Source organism: Triturus cristatus, chromosome 1_2 (assembly GCF_964204655.1).
Source record: "Triturus cristatus chromosome 1_2, aTriCri1.1, whole genome shotgun sequence".
NCBI classification, from domain to species: Eukaryota; Metazoa; Chordata; class Amphibia; order Caudata; family Salamandridae; genus Triturus; species Triturus cristatus.
The window spans coordinates 1,178,565,902-1,178,579,167 of NC_140580.1; the positions used below are offsets into that span (position 1 = coordinate 1,178,565,902).

A 13,266-nucleotide genomic window follows, 5' to 3' on the forward strand; every position below is an offset into this window, starting at 1 on the left:
ATATTCGCACCACAGAATGGGAAGGAGTGGATGCAACCAGCACCTGGACTAGGTCACTGTTTACAACCTGCATATCAACCCTTGGGGGGTTGCTTCAGGCGAGGGCCTCGTTTGTTATAGGATGCCGCGGGCAGTTGACGATATGCCTGATGTTGGCAGGCGGGTCTATATTGGAAGGGGTGGTATTGCTGGGAGCGTTGATAACCTCCTCTATATATGTTAAATAACCTCTTCCTCAAACCTGCCAAAAGGGCAACTTATTTAATTGAAGGGTGCAGAGAGACTACCTTGCTTGTTCTTTGAAATCATGGAGAAAACATACTTCACGGAGCTGGGGAGGTGAAATCTTGTTACAGCCCGCTCCATTAGGTTATGAAAGCCCCCAATGTCCTCAGGGGGAGAATCTGAAGGTTGTGGCAGTGGAGGCGACAGAGTGTGGATAGGTTAATCATCCCACTCATACGGTGGAAGTTGAGGTTCCGGGATCTTGCCTTCTCATTCATCTTCGGATGGTGTTGGGTCATTCCTTGGTGGCGCCGCTATATTAGATGCAGGTGTAATCCTTGGCGTGGTAGCTGGAGGAATGTGCCTTGGCGTAGCAGAAGAGGTGGGTTGAGGTGGTAGTACTGGCTGCTCCTGCGAAGGGTCAGGAACGGTCATACTATGGTCTTGCAGCATTGCCTGCAAATCTTGGACAAGCAACAGGGGGCATCTGTACCTCATCATACCTGGGTTGTGGATGAGCGCGATATTGATAATGCTCATAATGCCTCTTGCGAGGGGGCATAATCGTGGTGGTAATAATGCTCTTCCTCGTCTCCATCCTGGAGTTCTAATGAGCTGCCCCAAAAGGCCCGTAGTCGTCCGATTCCTTCAGGTCTAACAGGTGACTTGTTGAAAGAGGTGAGACCTTCCAAGGAGATGTTAACTCAGGTCTTAAAGCTGTTCACCACCTTTGTAATAATCATTGATGATCCCGTCAAAAACATTGTCGTCAAGGTGAATTTCGCCGTCGACGGCTGTTGCTGACGGTGTCGCTGGGGTTAGCACTAACTTGGATGACAGGATTCTTGTCGACAAGATAGGCGCGTCCACGGCTGTCGTCTTAGATGATGGTCTAGTGGACCAGACAGTGATGACAGTCGTAGTCGATACAGTCGGCCGTGATGTTACCATCGACGGGGCTTTGAGAGCAGTTTTTATGCATTGATGTTGACAGTTCAGTAGAGGACGAACACTGACGTTCCCCTGTCTTCACAGATGGAGTTCTGGGTTGAGAGGAGTCTGGCTCTGTGGAGATGTATTTTTTTTTCTCCTTTCTCAGAGGTTCTTTATGGTGAGTTTTTAAGGCCTTGCTGCCCTCCTTAGATGTCCCCTGGTGAGATTATCTTGACCCTTTGTGTCCTCATAGACGTGTCACTGTCCTCCCCAGATGCGGTAGATCTGAGTTTTAGACTTCTGTAGCCACAGAAGAAGCCTTCCCTCCCTGTCCATCAAGGTCTTAGAGGAAGACGTTTGACATATGTTGCACTCCTTCACCTGGTGTTGAGGGTAGAGGCAGTAAAGACCGTCTTAATGTGGATCATCCAGATGTAGTTTTTTCCTTCCGCAGGTTTTGCAGGATCTGAAGAGGCCTTTGTTAGAAGTATCAGACATGGTAGTTTTAGGACAGATCTGAGACTCTTAGAGAAGAAAAAACTGAGCAGAGAGCTCAGGGAGACTCACTCCACACGACGTGTGGTAGAAAATATGAGGAACCCGGCCTCTGTTGTGAGTGTTCTAGAGGGTGCAGTCGCCTGACTGGTTATAAATCAAGTTTGGTCCTTTTTTAAAAAGGACAGACAGGCTATTAAACCGACATTTTCATTGCCATTCTAGCATATGATTTACTATGGTACCGTCAGACTCCCACTTTGACAACAGGGAATGATTCAAGCATGCGAATCTATGAAAGATCCAATACTGGAGAAGAGTGGTAATCCCATCCACTCGCAATCAGTGCGAGCTCATTTTGATAGCATCTGTGGCGGATTTTGCCAGGAAGGGCTCTGTTGGTGGCTGACAAACGATGACAGGACTTATTGCAGCAATGAGCACGAGACCTGCGTGACCTCAGAGGCAGGAAGTGGAATGACCTGGAGGATGAGGGAATGCAAGATGTGAGCAGGTGTGAGGGGAGGGAATAACCAGGTACAGTGCGCCCTTCAAATCGTACAGCGACTACTTTCAAAGGGACAGAGGTTTACATTTTTAGAATAAACGTCTTTCCTAGAGAAGGGTGAAGCAGATTTCCCTCTACCCAGAATTACACAATGCAGAAATGGTTGAATGGAATGCAGAACGTAAACATCTGGTCATGCATACACCAGGAAAATGGACACAGACGGGTCACGTTTAGCTGAAAGAACAGGCAGTGGAAACTGAAATCTCTTGAAACGAGGAGACAGGAAATGAGTTCATCACCAAGGAGTATGTGGACTCACAAACAGTGGATCAGCTCAAATTATCTTTAGAGTTGGAGATAGGTTACTGAGGGCCGGTGCAGGGTCAGGTCTCCAAAAGAACTTCTGTCAATCTAGGCCTAGAAAAAAAAGACTGGCCGTTTACTCTGTAATGAATTCATACATTCCGCTCCCTCCAATTCTGCAGCGGACTCAAAAGGCCTCCATCCTGTGCATTGCCTTCTAACACCAACTAAGTATTCATAAGTTGATTTCTCTGTGTAGATTTCTAATTTAAAAGAAATACTTATGGCTTTTACATGAGTCAAAAACCCTCTGGCCATGGTGCTTCGATGTGAGGAGTTCTGGCCTTCGACTCCTGGCCCTGTCCAAGGGAAGCAGCAGGGCTCATTAATGACGCCAGGTGCCACATCTAGGCTTTGGAGGCCATCTTGGCCCCGATCCATCAAATATTTTATGGTGGGCTCTTGACCCTCATAAAGGCAGGTCATGATTTCACACAAGCAGCAGGAGAGGCAGAGAACCCTTCATGGAGGGGATCCATTAGCTGGGCTTACCCTGGACGTGCCATTCGAGTACATCTGGATCATGTTCTCCGCTCCCAGCTTCACCTTCATCTCGATGTGAAGCTGCTTCTTTAAAGCTCGGATCCGCCCCTTCACGGGGTTGGGATTCTCCTCCCAAAGGAGGGGGTCTGGCGACACAGAATCACCTGCACAAGGAAAGAAATACAAATATTTTGAAGCCCCTGTCGAGGTCCAATCTGTCAGATGGGTGAAAAGGCCCCATCTGACACCTGATTCTTGCACTAGGTATCTTCTCTGCAGGTTTCGTCTCTCTGTCCGCGGTCCTCTTTTCCCACAGGTATGCACTGATTCTTAAACTCCATATTTCCTCTACAGGTTTCTTCTCCTCACCCTCTCTACTCTCCTTCCCCCAGGCAAGAACTGATTCTTGTACTCATCTTCACGTATATGCACTGATTCTTGTACTCCATATCTTCTCTCCAGATTTCGTCTCTCTGTCCGCTGTATTCTCTTCCCCATGTAGGACTTCAGCCTCTCGCTTGCCGTACTCCATACCGATCCATCAGTATCACCTCCCACTCCCTGTACTCTCCTCCCTGAACCTCTCGCTTGCTGTACTCCTTACATTCTGCGAATGTTTCATCTCCCACCACCTGTACTCCAGCCCAAGGTATGCACTGATTCTTGTACTGCATATCTTCTCTCCAGGTTTCATCTCCCACCCCCTGTACTCTCCTCCCTGAGGTATGCACTGATTCTTGTACTGCATATCTTCTCTCCAGGTTTCATCTCCCACCCCCTGTACTCTCCTCCCTGAGGTATGCACTGATTCTTGTACTGCATATCTCCTCTCCAGGTTTCATCTCCCACCCCCTGTACTCTCCTCCCTAAGGTATGCACTGATTCTTGTACTGCATATCTTCTCTCCGGGTTTCATCTCCCATCCCCTGATGTTCACAGAATCAGTGCATACCTCCCTGAGGTATGCACTGATTCTTGTACTTCATATCTTCTCTCCAGGTTTCATCTCCCACCCCCTGTACTCTCCTCCCTGAGTTATGCACCGATTCTTGTACCCAATATCTTCTCTACAGGTTTCTTCTCCTCACCCTCTACTCTCTCTCCCCTTCCCCCCCCCCCAAAGTATGAACTGATTTTTTACTTCATATCTTCTCTACGGGTTCAGTCTGCCCATCTGCTGTATTTTCTTCCCCATGGCATGGTTCAGTCTCGCACTTGTTGTTCTCCATACCTTTTGTGCACGTTTTGTCACCCCACCCCCGGTACTCTACTCCCTAAGCATGCATTGATTCTTGTACTTCATATGTTCTCTACAGGTGTTGTCTCCCCACCCCCTGTACTCTCCTCCCTAAGTATGCACCGATTCTTGTACTCCAAATCTTCTCCACGGGTTTTGGTTTACTGTCCGCTATATTCTCTTCCCCATGCATGGTATGACTTCAGCCTCTCTCTTATTGTTCTCCATCCCTTTTGTGCAGGTTTCATCTCTCCACCCCCTGTACTCTCCTCCCCGAGGTATGCACTGATTCTCGCACTCTGCATCTTCTTTACAGGTTTCGTCTCCCAACTCCCTGTACTCTCCTCCCCAAGTATGCACTTATTCTACTCCATATCTTCTCTACAGGTTTCGTCTCCCTGTCCGCTGTATTCTCTTCGCCCAGGCATGAACTGATTCTTGTACTCCATATCTTCTCTCCAGGTTTCATCTCCCACACCCTGTACTCTCCTCCTACGTATGCACTGATTCTTGTACTCCATATCTTCTCACCAGGTTTCATCTCCCCACACCCTGTACTCTCCTCCTACGTATGCACTGATTCTTGTACTCCATATCTTCTCACCAGGTTTCATCTCCCCACACCCTGTGCTCTCCTCCTACGTATGCACTGATTCTTGTACTCCATATCTTGGCACCAGGTTTCATCTCCCCACACCCTGTGCTCTCCTCCTACGTATGCACTGATTCTTGTACTCCATATCTTGGCACCAGGCTTCGGCTCCATGTCCGCTGTATTAACTTCCACCAGGTATGAACGGATTCTTGTACTCCATATCTTCTCTGAAGTATTTATCTCCCACCCCCTGTACTCTCCTACCGGAGGTATGTACTGATTCTTGTATTACATATCTTCTCTACAGGTTTCATCTCCCCACCACCTGTACTCTCCTCCCCAAGGTATGCACCGATTCTTGCACTCTGCATCTTCTCTACGGGTTTCGGCTCCCACCCCCTGTACTCTCCTCCCTGAGGTATGCACTGATTCTTGTACTCCATATCTTCTCTCCATGTTTCGTCTCCCTGTCCACTGTATTCTCTTCCCCATGTAGGACTTCAGCCTCTCGCTTGCTGTACTCCATACCGCTCCATCTGTATCATCTCCCTGTTCGCTGTACTCTCCTGCCCAGGATAAACCTGGAGTCTACAGCTTCTAGTACTCTCTACACCCCATGCTTTCATTGGTTCCTTTCTGTTTTACTCTTATACTTACCTGTCGTCCTCTCCTCCATGACCACGAGGCGTGCATTGAGCTCCTGCAGCTCCCAGTGCAGCTGCTGCAGCTTGCGGTTGCAGCACTTCAGCTGGACCTCCACGTTGCTGAGGTTCTTCTTGTCAGTGGTTGCCTTCCGCAGGTTTTCAGCCCCTTCCTTTATCTTCAGCTCCTTCTGGATCTCCCTCCGGAGATGGTCCTTGGCGTCCTCTAGTCGGTGCTGGAAGAGTGGGTCCAGGAGGTCTGCCCCACTGCACAGCTCCTGCAGGAGCACGCTCTGCGGGGAAAGAGCCGGTTAGTGTCTGACAAATCACCCAGGCACCTGCGAGACAATTACACCACTGCTTTACCTGTGGGGCGCCCCTTTCTCAAAGGCCTCCCATCCATTTCCTCATTCAGCATTTCCTTGCTCTCACCTTACTGTTCGTTGGGGTGCAGCACACTTCTCCAACTTCCATGATCTGCACCCCGGAGTGCAACATACCAAATCCATCCCCACACGCGGCAATGCAGGCAGCAGTAACTGTCAGTCAAACACAATTGCTACCAGCCAAAGCCAGAGTTTCACGCCTTCCATCATCTCATGCTTTTAAAAAAAAATATATATCTTTGAGCATCAGACAACAATATTTAACAGTTACATCTCGTATTCATGCGTCATCTGTGCATTTTTCTGAGAATAATCCACGATCTGGTATCCCACTTACAAAGATCCGCCTCTCCGTCGATGAGGTACAACCTTTCCAACATTGTCAATGGTTATAAGCAAATGAGACACCCAACTAGTAACTCGAGTGGTATGTACTACACTTACAGAGAGCAGATCAGTATAATATACAATTCAGCCCTACCCCAACAACCACCCCCCTCCCCCCACCCCCAAACGAACTAAGAACATTGGTGCCGCTGCTCAGGTGGGCCACCCCCGCCGATGTAACTGCGGCAGGCGCTCACCCAGCTCCGATACCCCCAACTGGGGGGGGGGTCTGTTCCATCATCTCATGCTTGTAGTGTTTTTCCAGGTAACTCAGTGGACTTCCTTATTTTCATTGCTGTGCCTTTTTTAGAGTTCACTCAACCCTAATGTAGAGCAAAGCTTTGCTTTTGGGAAGTCAGTCTTTATAAGCAGCTTGCCTTTCTAAGAAGGAGGTAGGACAATCAGGGGTCAGAACATTATGTGGTGACATGTCTCCCTGGCAAAGAAACTCGAGCTCTCTGGTTCCAGTTGAAACTTAAGAAGCTACAATACTTTAATCCTGAAACCACCTAAATTCAACCAAAAAAAGAACTTACAATCGCACCTTCTCAGGGCTGGCTCCAAGAATCTGGAATGCCCTACCGACGGAAATCAGAGCCAGCCCCTCGACTGCTTCATTCGAGAAACAGGTCAAATGGCTACTTTTGGAAGAACTTCAGCAGCAATAGCATCAAATGTCATGTGATATTCACCTCCCTCTAGTGCTTGACAATCATTCTTACTCTGTGTATTGAAATGTATGCCTGACATTCATTTTCTCTTTATGTTTTGAAATATGTACTTGACAATCATTTTTCACTTTGGATTTGAATTGTATTGTGTTGTTCTTATTTTGCCTTTTACTGTTTCTTCACGTCAACGTTAATTTTTCTCTTTGTAAAGCGCTCCGATACCCATTCTGGGTCTTGTTCACGCTTTCTATAACTTTTCAAATAAATAAATGGAGAATTTACAGCATTTGTATGTTTGTACTGAAATTTAGTAGAGTTATCCATACCTCTGCACACAAAAGAGTAAACTTATACAAAAGTTTAGGAAACTTGCTATTAACACCCAATCACATGAAACAAGGTTGGTTAGATCAATCAAGAAGATGGACAAAGGTTTGTGTAATCTGATCTGACTTGGGGCTCATATTATAGTGCTAAAAGAATAAGCGAGAAACGACACCGACGTCTTAGAGTAGCAGAACGAAGAGTGAGGACGTATAAAGAAACCAATTAAAATAGTTAAGGCAGAGACAGCAGGTGAACACATCCAATACAAGACAGAGCGCGAAACCTAAATTGCAAAAGCAAACCAGTAAACTTGAGTAAGTCATGGTGAAGTGCGAGTGCGTGAAGGAAGCCAGAATGAAGGGTGAATACCAGAAATCTGAATATTTGGAGTAGGGCTTTGGTGTCTTGGGAAGAGCAACAGAAAGAAAACCAGTAACCCAAATAGGAGTTTCTAGCAACGTTTTCAAGTAAAAGAAACAAGGATGAGATTAGATTTTCTAGAAGTTAAATAAGTGGAAATAACACATTGACAGTGGAGATTTGAGTGAGGGATCAAACTGAGAGCTAATGTTGGAAGCTGAAGTGGAAAAAGACTGCAGAGATGGAGAAAAGTAAACTGGAGTAGGGAGAGGAGCATGTAATGAACCAAGAGAAATATTTTCTTAGGAGAGAGTTTAAAGAAATACAAAGAGACACAGACCTCCATATGTGAGTTCAAAGCTGAAACTTCAGACTGAAGTGAGGTAGAAAGACAATTTGAGAGCCATCAGCATACAAACAGGATCTTACCCCAAATAAGATATAATGGTGAACAAGAGGAGAGTGTAGTCAACTATCCAGTAACGAGCCCAGAGGAACTACAAAGTGAATAGGAGAAGAAGGGGACATAAATCGCTTTCGAGGTACTGAAATCGTGCAACCAGTTTGCCAAAAACAAACTAGTCCCAAGAAAAACTGAGCCAATGAGGAAAGACTAACTAAAGCAGCTGAGACCTCTAATAAAATAGAAGGAAGCTTGCTGCGACACGCATGATGAATTAAGCAGTTCAAGTGGCGCAACCAGGACAGAAGTCCAATTGTACTAGAGAAAAGTGACTGCCAGAATGAACAAAGAATATTAGTTGTGAAAAGGCCATATTTTCAATATTTTTTTTAAGAAAAGGAAGCAGCAAAATAGGGCAAAAAGTAGAAGGACCAGGGGATTCCAGTGGGAGAGCTAGCTCTCGAACTTCTAGACAGCACGATATGAATATTTCATAGGGCAAAGTTGTGCTTTTAGGAGGAACGAAAGATACAAAAATATCAGAGGACAAACAACGTGTGGGTCAGCAGGAAGACCGCGAGCAAGCATGGAGTTAAAGAATCAAAGACAGCGTGAGTATTATCAGTGTGCGGTACACCGGGGGACCTGGAACCAAGCATGGCCCGCCCCGAGCAAGCATGGAGGTAAAGAATCAAAGACAGCGTGAGTATGATCAGTATGCGGCACACCGGGGGACCTGGAACCAAGCATGGCCCGCCCCGAGCAGGCATGGAGGTAAAGAATCAAAAACAGCGCAAGTATTATCAGTGTGCGGCACACAGGCAGAGCTGGAACCAAGCATGGCCCGCCCCGAGCAGGCATGGAGTTAAAGAATCAAAGACAGCGTGAGTATTATCAGTGTGCGGCACACAGGCAGAGCTGGAACCAAGCATGGCCCGCCCCGAGCAGGCATGGAGTTAAAGAATCAAAGACAGCGTGAGTATGATCAGTGTGCGGCACACAGGCAGAGCTAGAACCAAGCATGGCCCGCCCCGAGCAGGCATGGAGGTAAAGAATCAAAGACAGCGTGAGTATGATCAGTATGCGGCACACCGGGGGACCTGGAACCAAGCATGGCCCGCCCCGAGCAGGCATGGCGGTAAAGAATCAAAGACAGCGTGAGTATGATCAGTATGCGGCACACCGGGGGACCTGGAACCAAGCATGGCCCGCCCCGAGCAGGCATGGAGGTAAAGAATCAAAGACAGCGTGAGTATGATCAGTGTGCGGCACACAGGCAGAGCAGAGGCGGAGTCGGAGAGAGGCCACACAGGTTTGCGGTATGAGCTCTGTCAGCTACAAATGGTAGCTGTGACAGAATACCCCTACTCCTGACTCATGGAGCCTGTCCCTTTAATCTTTGGTGATTGGAAATAAGAGGAATACCCCCTCTGCCAGTTAAAGCTCCTTAGCGTGCGCCGCACATAGACGGCTATACACACTCTGTTAGACCTGTCCTCTCACCTTCCACTTTCTTGGTCCGGATGAAAGCCAGCCCCAGTTTCCAGGCACTGGCTGAAACATGTTGACCCCAGTGGATGGTGGCGGCCATCGATACCTCCTTAGCCATCCACTGCCTCCTTTTAATGCTGCCCATGGCCCATTATTAAATAATTCTAATTGGTTTTTGGGACCAGAGGGACAGCTTTTAAATATACACGCACTACACCATCACTGCACACTCACCTTGACAATAAACCAGCTCCGCTGCAATTGCAGGCATCGCAGCACACTTTGGGTACATTCGGTTGGTGGGTGAGGCCTTTCTTAAAAACCTAAATGGTTTCCCTTGACTCAAGAGACTATTCTGTTTCTTCATATCTACATACACATATCCCCCTCGACCGTGGGGCTAGTTCCTTTTGATTTTCTACATTAAAGAATCAAAGACAGCGCGAGTATTATCAGTGTGCGGCAAACAGGCAGAGCTAGAACCAAGCATAGCCCGCCCCGAGCAGGCATGGAGGTAAAGAATCAAAGACAACTTGAGTGTTATCAGTGTGCGGCACACAGGCAGAGCTCGAACCAAACATGGCCCGCCCCGAGCAGGCATGGAGGTAAAGAATCAAAGACAGCGCGAGTATTTTCAGTGTGCGGCACACAGGCAGAGCTCGAACCAAACATGGCCCGCCCCAAGCAGGCATGGAGGTAAAGAATCAAAGACTGCGCGAGTATTTTCAGTGTGCGGCACACAGGCAGAGCTCGAAACAAACATGGCCCGCCCCGAGCAGGCATGGAGGTAAAGAATCAAAGACTGCGCGAGTATTTTCAGTGTGCGGCACACAGGCAGAGCTCGAAACAAGCCCAACCACCTTGAAAATACAGTGGAATATATCGACCAAGAGAACATATCCCTGCAAAATGCTGGGAATAGACTAAGTAGGACTACTTCTTTAGTAAAATCTTTTGAAGACATTGATCCTTTTTGTGTTTTTAGTGCTATTAGACAAGTATGGTTAATAAACGCAAAAGCCTTCACAGACTCTGTAGCTGTGGAAAATAGCAAAGCGGCTTTGAAGAAGCTTGTGTAAAAGAGGTAAAAGAGAAAAGGCCGGGTGCTTTACTTGCAGCCACCGGCTGTACTCAGAACACGATTGGCGGCTGCTTAGGAGGGCTACAAAAGGTGCCAACCCCACTGTTACTGGGGGAAGAAATAAAGATTTGAACCACGTGAATGTAGGAGAGGCTGCAAAGAAGGCAGAATCGTTCTCTCCCCTTTACCAGAGAAGAGGTGTCTGAAGTGAGGTAGAACCAGCATCGAGGAGTCTATCCGTCAACAGTCTCTGCCTCACTCCTGCAGCTCCCAGGCCAGCCCAGCAAACACCGTCTCTAGAAACAGCTATTGACCAACTGGAAAACTACCCTGAGAATTAATGGAAGGGAGAGCATTTAACAGACCTCAGTGAAGTTCAGTCAGTCCTCTAATGTTCAATCCTTTGAAGAGAAAGGGTGTTCCCTCTAAAGAATTGGGGGCAGAGGGGACTCATCTGCCTCTCATACCTTTGTCCGCGGCTAATCAAGCTAGCCACACTACACTTGTGCAGATGAGGAACAACAGTTGTAATGAATGCATGACCGAATTCTGCATGCTTTTAACGCATGCCTTAGGAACCCCATCGTTTGAATGAATGAGTCTTTAGCACACATTGGCTGTTGACGCTAATCATTTTAAGGACTTGCTTTAGGGGGGCACTGGATATTAGAATAGTTTGATTTACTACTCCAACTCCAGTCTACGCAAAAGTAGGGAAGGTGTTGGACTTTAATTCTAACACTACTATACCACTGCACCCCCATAAGGCAAGTCATCGTAACGACTTGCGTGCAGAACGACTGCGTGCTAAAGGCGCATTTGTTCTGTTGTAGCGATGTGAAGGCCCAGTCTGATTCCAGCTTTGTCCTAAAGGACGTTACCTGCTGTAATGCATGGAACAGCCAGTGTTGTCTGCTACACTGAACTTGATGCACGCATGCTTCAGAGTGGAGGACCTAGAAGACTTACCCCGGTCTTCAGCAGGCCAGTATCACCGTCACTCTCTTGGGTACACCCTCAGCCCGCCTATCCTGCCCCAGAAACTGCTCTCCAACAACTGGCCTCTGACACCCATCCCTTCTCAGAACTCCTAATGTACCCCCAAGAGCACAAATACATAAAAAAAGACTTTACATTTTTATCACTCGGGTACAGAGAGCACGGGGGTGGAATTCTTAAGGGTGTCACCCCTGCAGCACAGACCCTCTGGCAGCCAGTTTACAATGCGGATTTTTGCAAGTGGATAATATGTGCACAAAATATTTGCAGCTTGAAAAATCATTTAGTAAAACTTGTATGATGCATGCCAATAATTCATAAACTTAAAAACAAAAATTAGTAATGGGGAATTAATGTAAAAAAATCAAGGTGGGCAACGTGAGTAAAAACATTAGTAATGGAAAATTATTCTAAAAATCAAGGTGGGCAACACAAGCATTGGCACAACCAATAAGTCTGGCCTTTGGGACCTTATAAGGGTTTAGTCAGCCCACCACTACCTAAGAAGTCATGGAGGGGGGCACTGAAGGGGCCGGGCCATGAAGAGGGAGCAGGACTGGCTAAAGAACCACCACTACTCTCCACCATAAAACACTGCTCCCCTTCTCCTGGGAAGCTTGCAAAATACATTCTTACTCTGCAGAGCCCCCACACACTCGCTCATAAACTACCCTGTGTGCGGGTCTCCAGAGCACCTTGGGTTTGCTGTGTGGTATGGACTCTTCCCAGGTGGCTGAGGGATCAGATGGGAGCACTGTGTGAGTTGGCAGGGCTGATTCCAGTGTCTAAGAAGGTAGTTAGGTGGTGGGCACAGGTAGAAGGATGCCTTGTTCTTCAACAACCCCGGCATTCGCTAGCCCCAAGCGCCTAAATATAACCTTTAGCCCCGTCACACTTCACTCCTACTCCCCCCTCCCTCCCCCCCACAAATTAAGCACTGATACTACTTCGAAATCAATTGAGTAGCCACTGTTCCAACTCGAAGTTGCACTTTTTTTGTATAGGTACGGCATTTTTTTTTAATTACCTAAGTGACGATTCCACTGTAATAAACCTTCCTTGCACGACCCCTAAAAAACAAGGTCAGCTGCAACAGGAGTGTGCAAACCCACCACAGAGACACTAATGGCGCACATTCAGCCAGGGTAGTCCGGAGAGACAGTTTATGACAATTCTGCCCCTCGGGTCAATACTGCACCCATCTGATGTCAGCGTTCGGCCTGCTTTGTGAGGGTGTACAACCTACAACTAAAACCGCTCCTCACTTAAAAGACCCTGGAGTGACCCTATACTGACACGCTGCCTCTTTACTTCGCAAGCTGCAGAAGGCTACTGAACCAGAAACATGCAAAAACAGGCGCCACTGAGCCCATGTGAGACTCCGATGAAAGGGAACGAGTTCACTGGTAAACGTGTTGGGTGGAGGTGCAGCATTCCTGTACAAGTGACCGACCACTTGCGCCTGTCAAACTCACATCTCCAGTGAAGCCCATCGTGCTTACAGCCTGGAGGCAGCCGTGCAGCCAATCTCCTCTCAGCCCCACAGCTCTTACAAGGCAAGCCAGGTAAATTACAGCGTGGCAAAACTCAACTGCTTCTGGGTCCGTGGGACAAAAGGTCTACCATGTCCATTTATTTGCATTTGTTACACAGGGCGAGCCAGACTCATAAGAGGGGA

General features: G+C 47.5%; 1 protein-coding gene across 2 annotated transcripts in view; it reads right to left on the bottom strand.

The window, feature by feature from the left end:
* Window positions 1–13,266, bottom strand: part of PKN3 (protein kinase N3) — a 391,919-nt gene that overhangs the window by 366,226 nt on the left and 12,427 nt on the right. For both annotated transcript variants that reach the window (XM_085614062.1, XM_085614063.1), the window contains exons 2-3: window positions 5,500–5,776; window positions 3,020–3,174 (exon numbers count right to left, since the gene is read on the bottom strand). In XM_085614062.1, coding sequence (XP_085470188.1) covers window positions 3,020–3,174; window positions 5,500–5,776 — 432 coding nt within the window. The remainder of the gene's footprint in view (window positions 1–3,019; window positions 3,175–5,499; window positions 5,777–13,266) is intronic.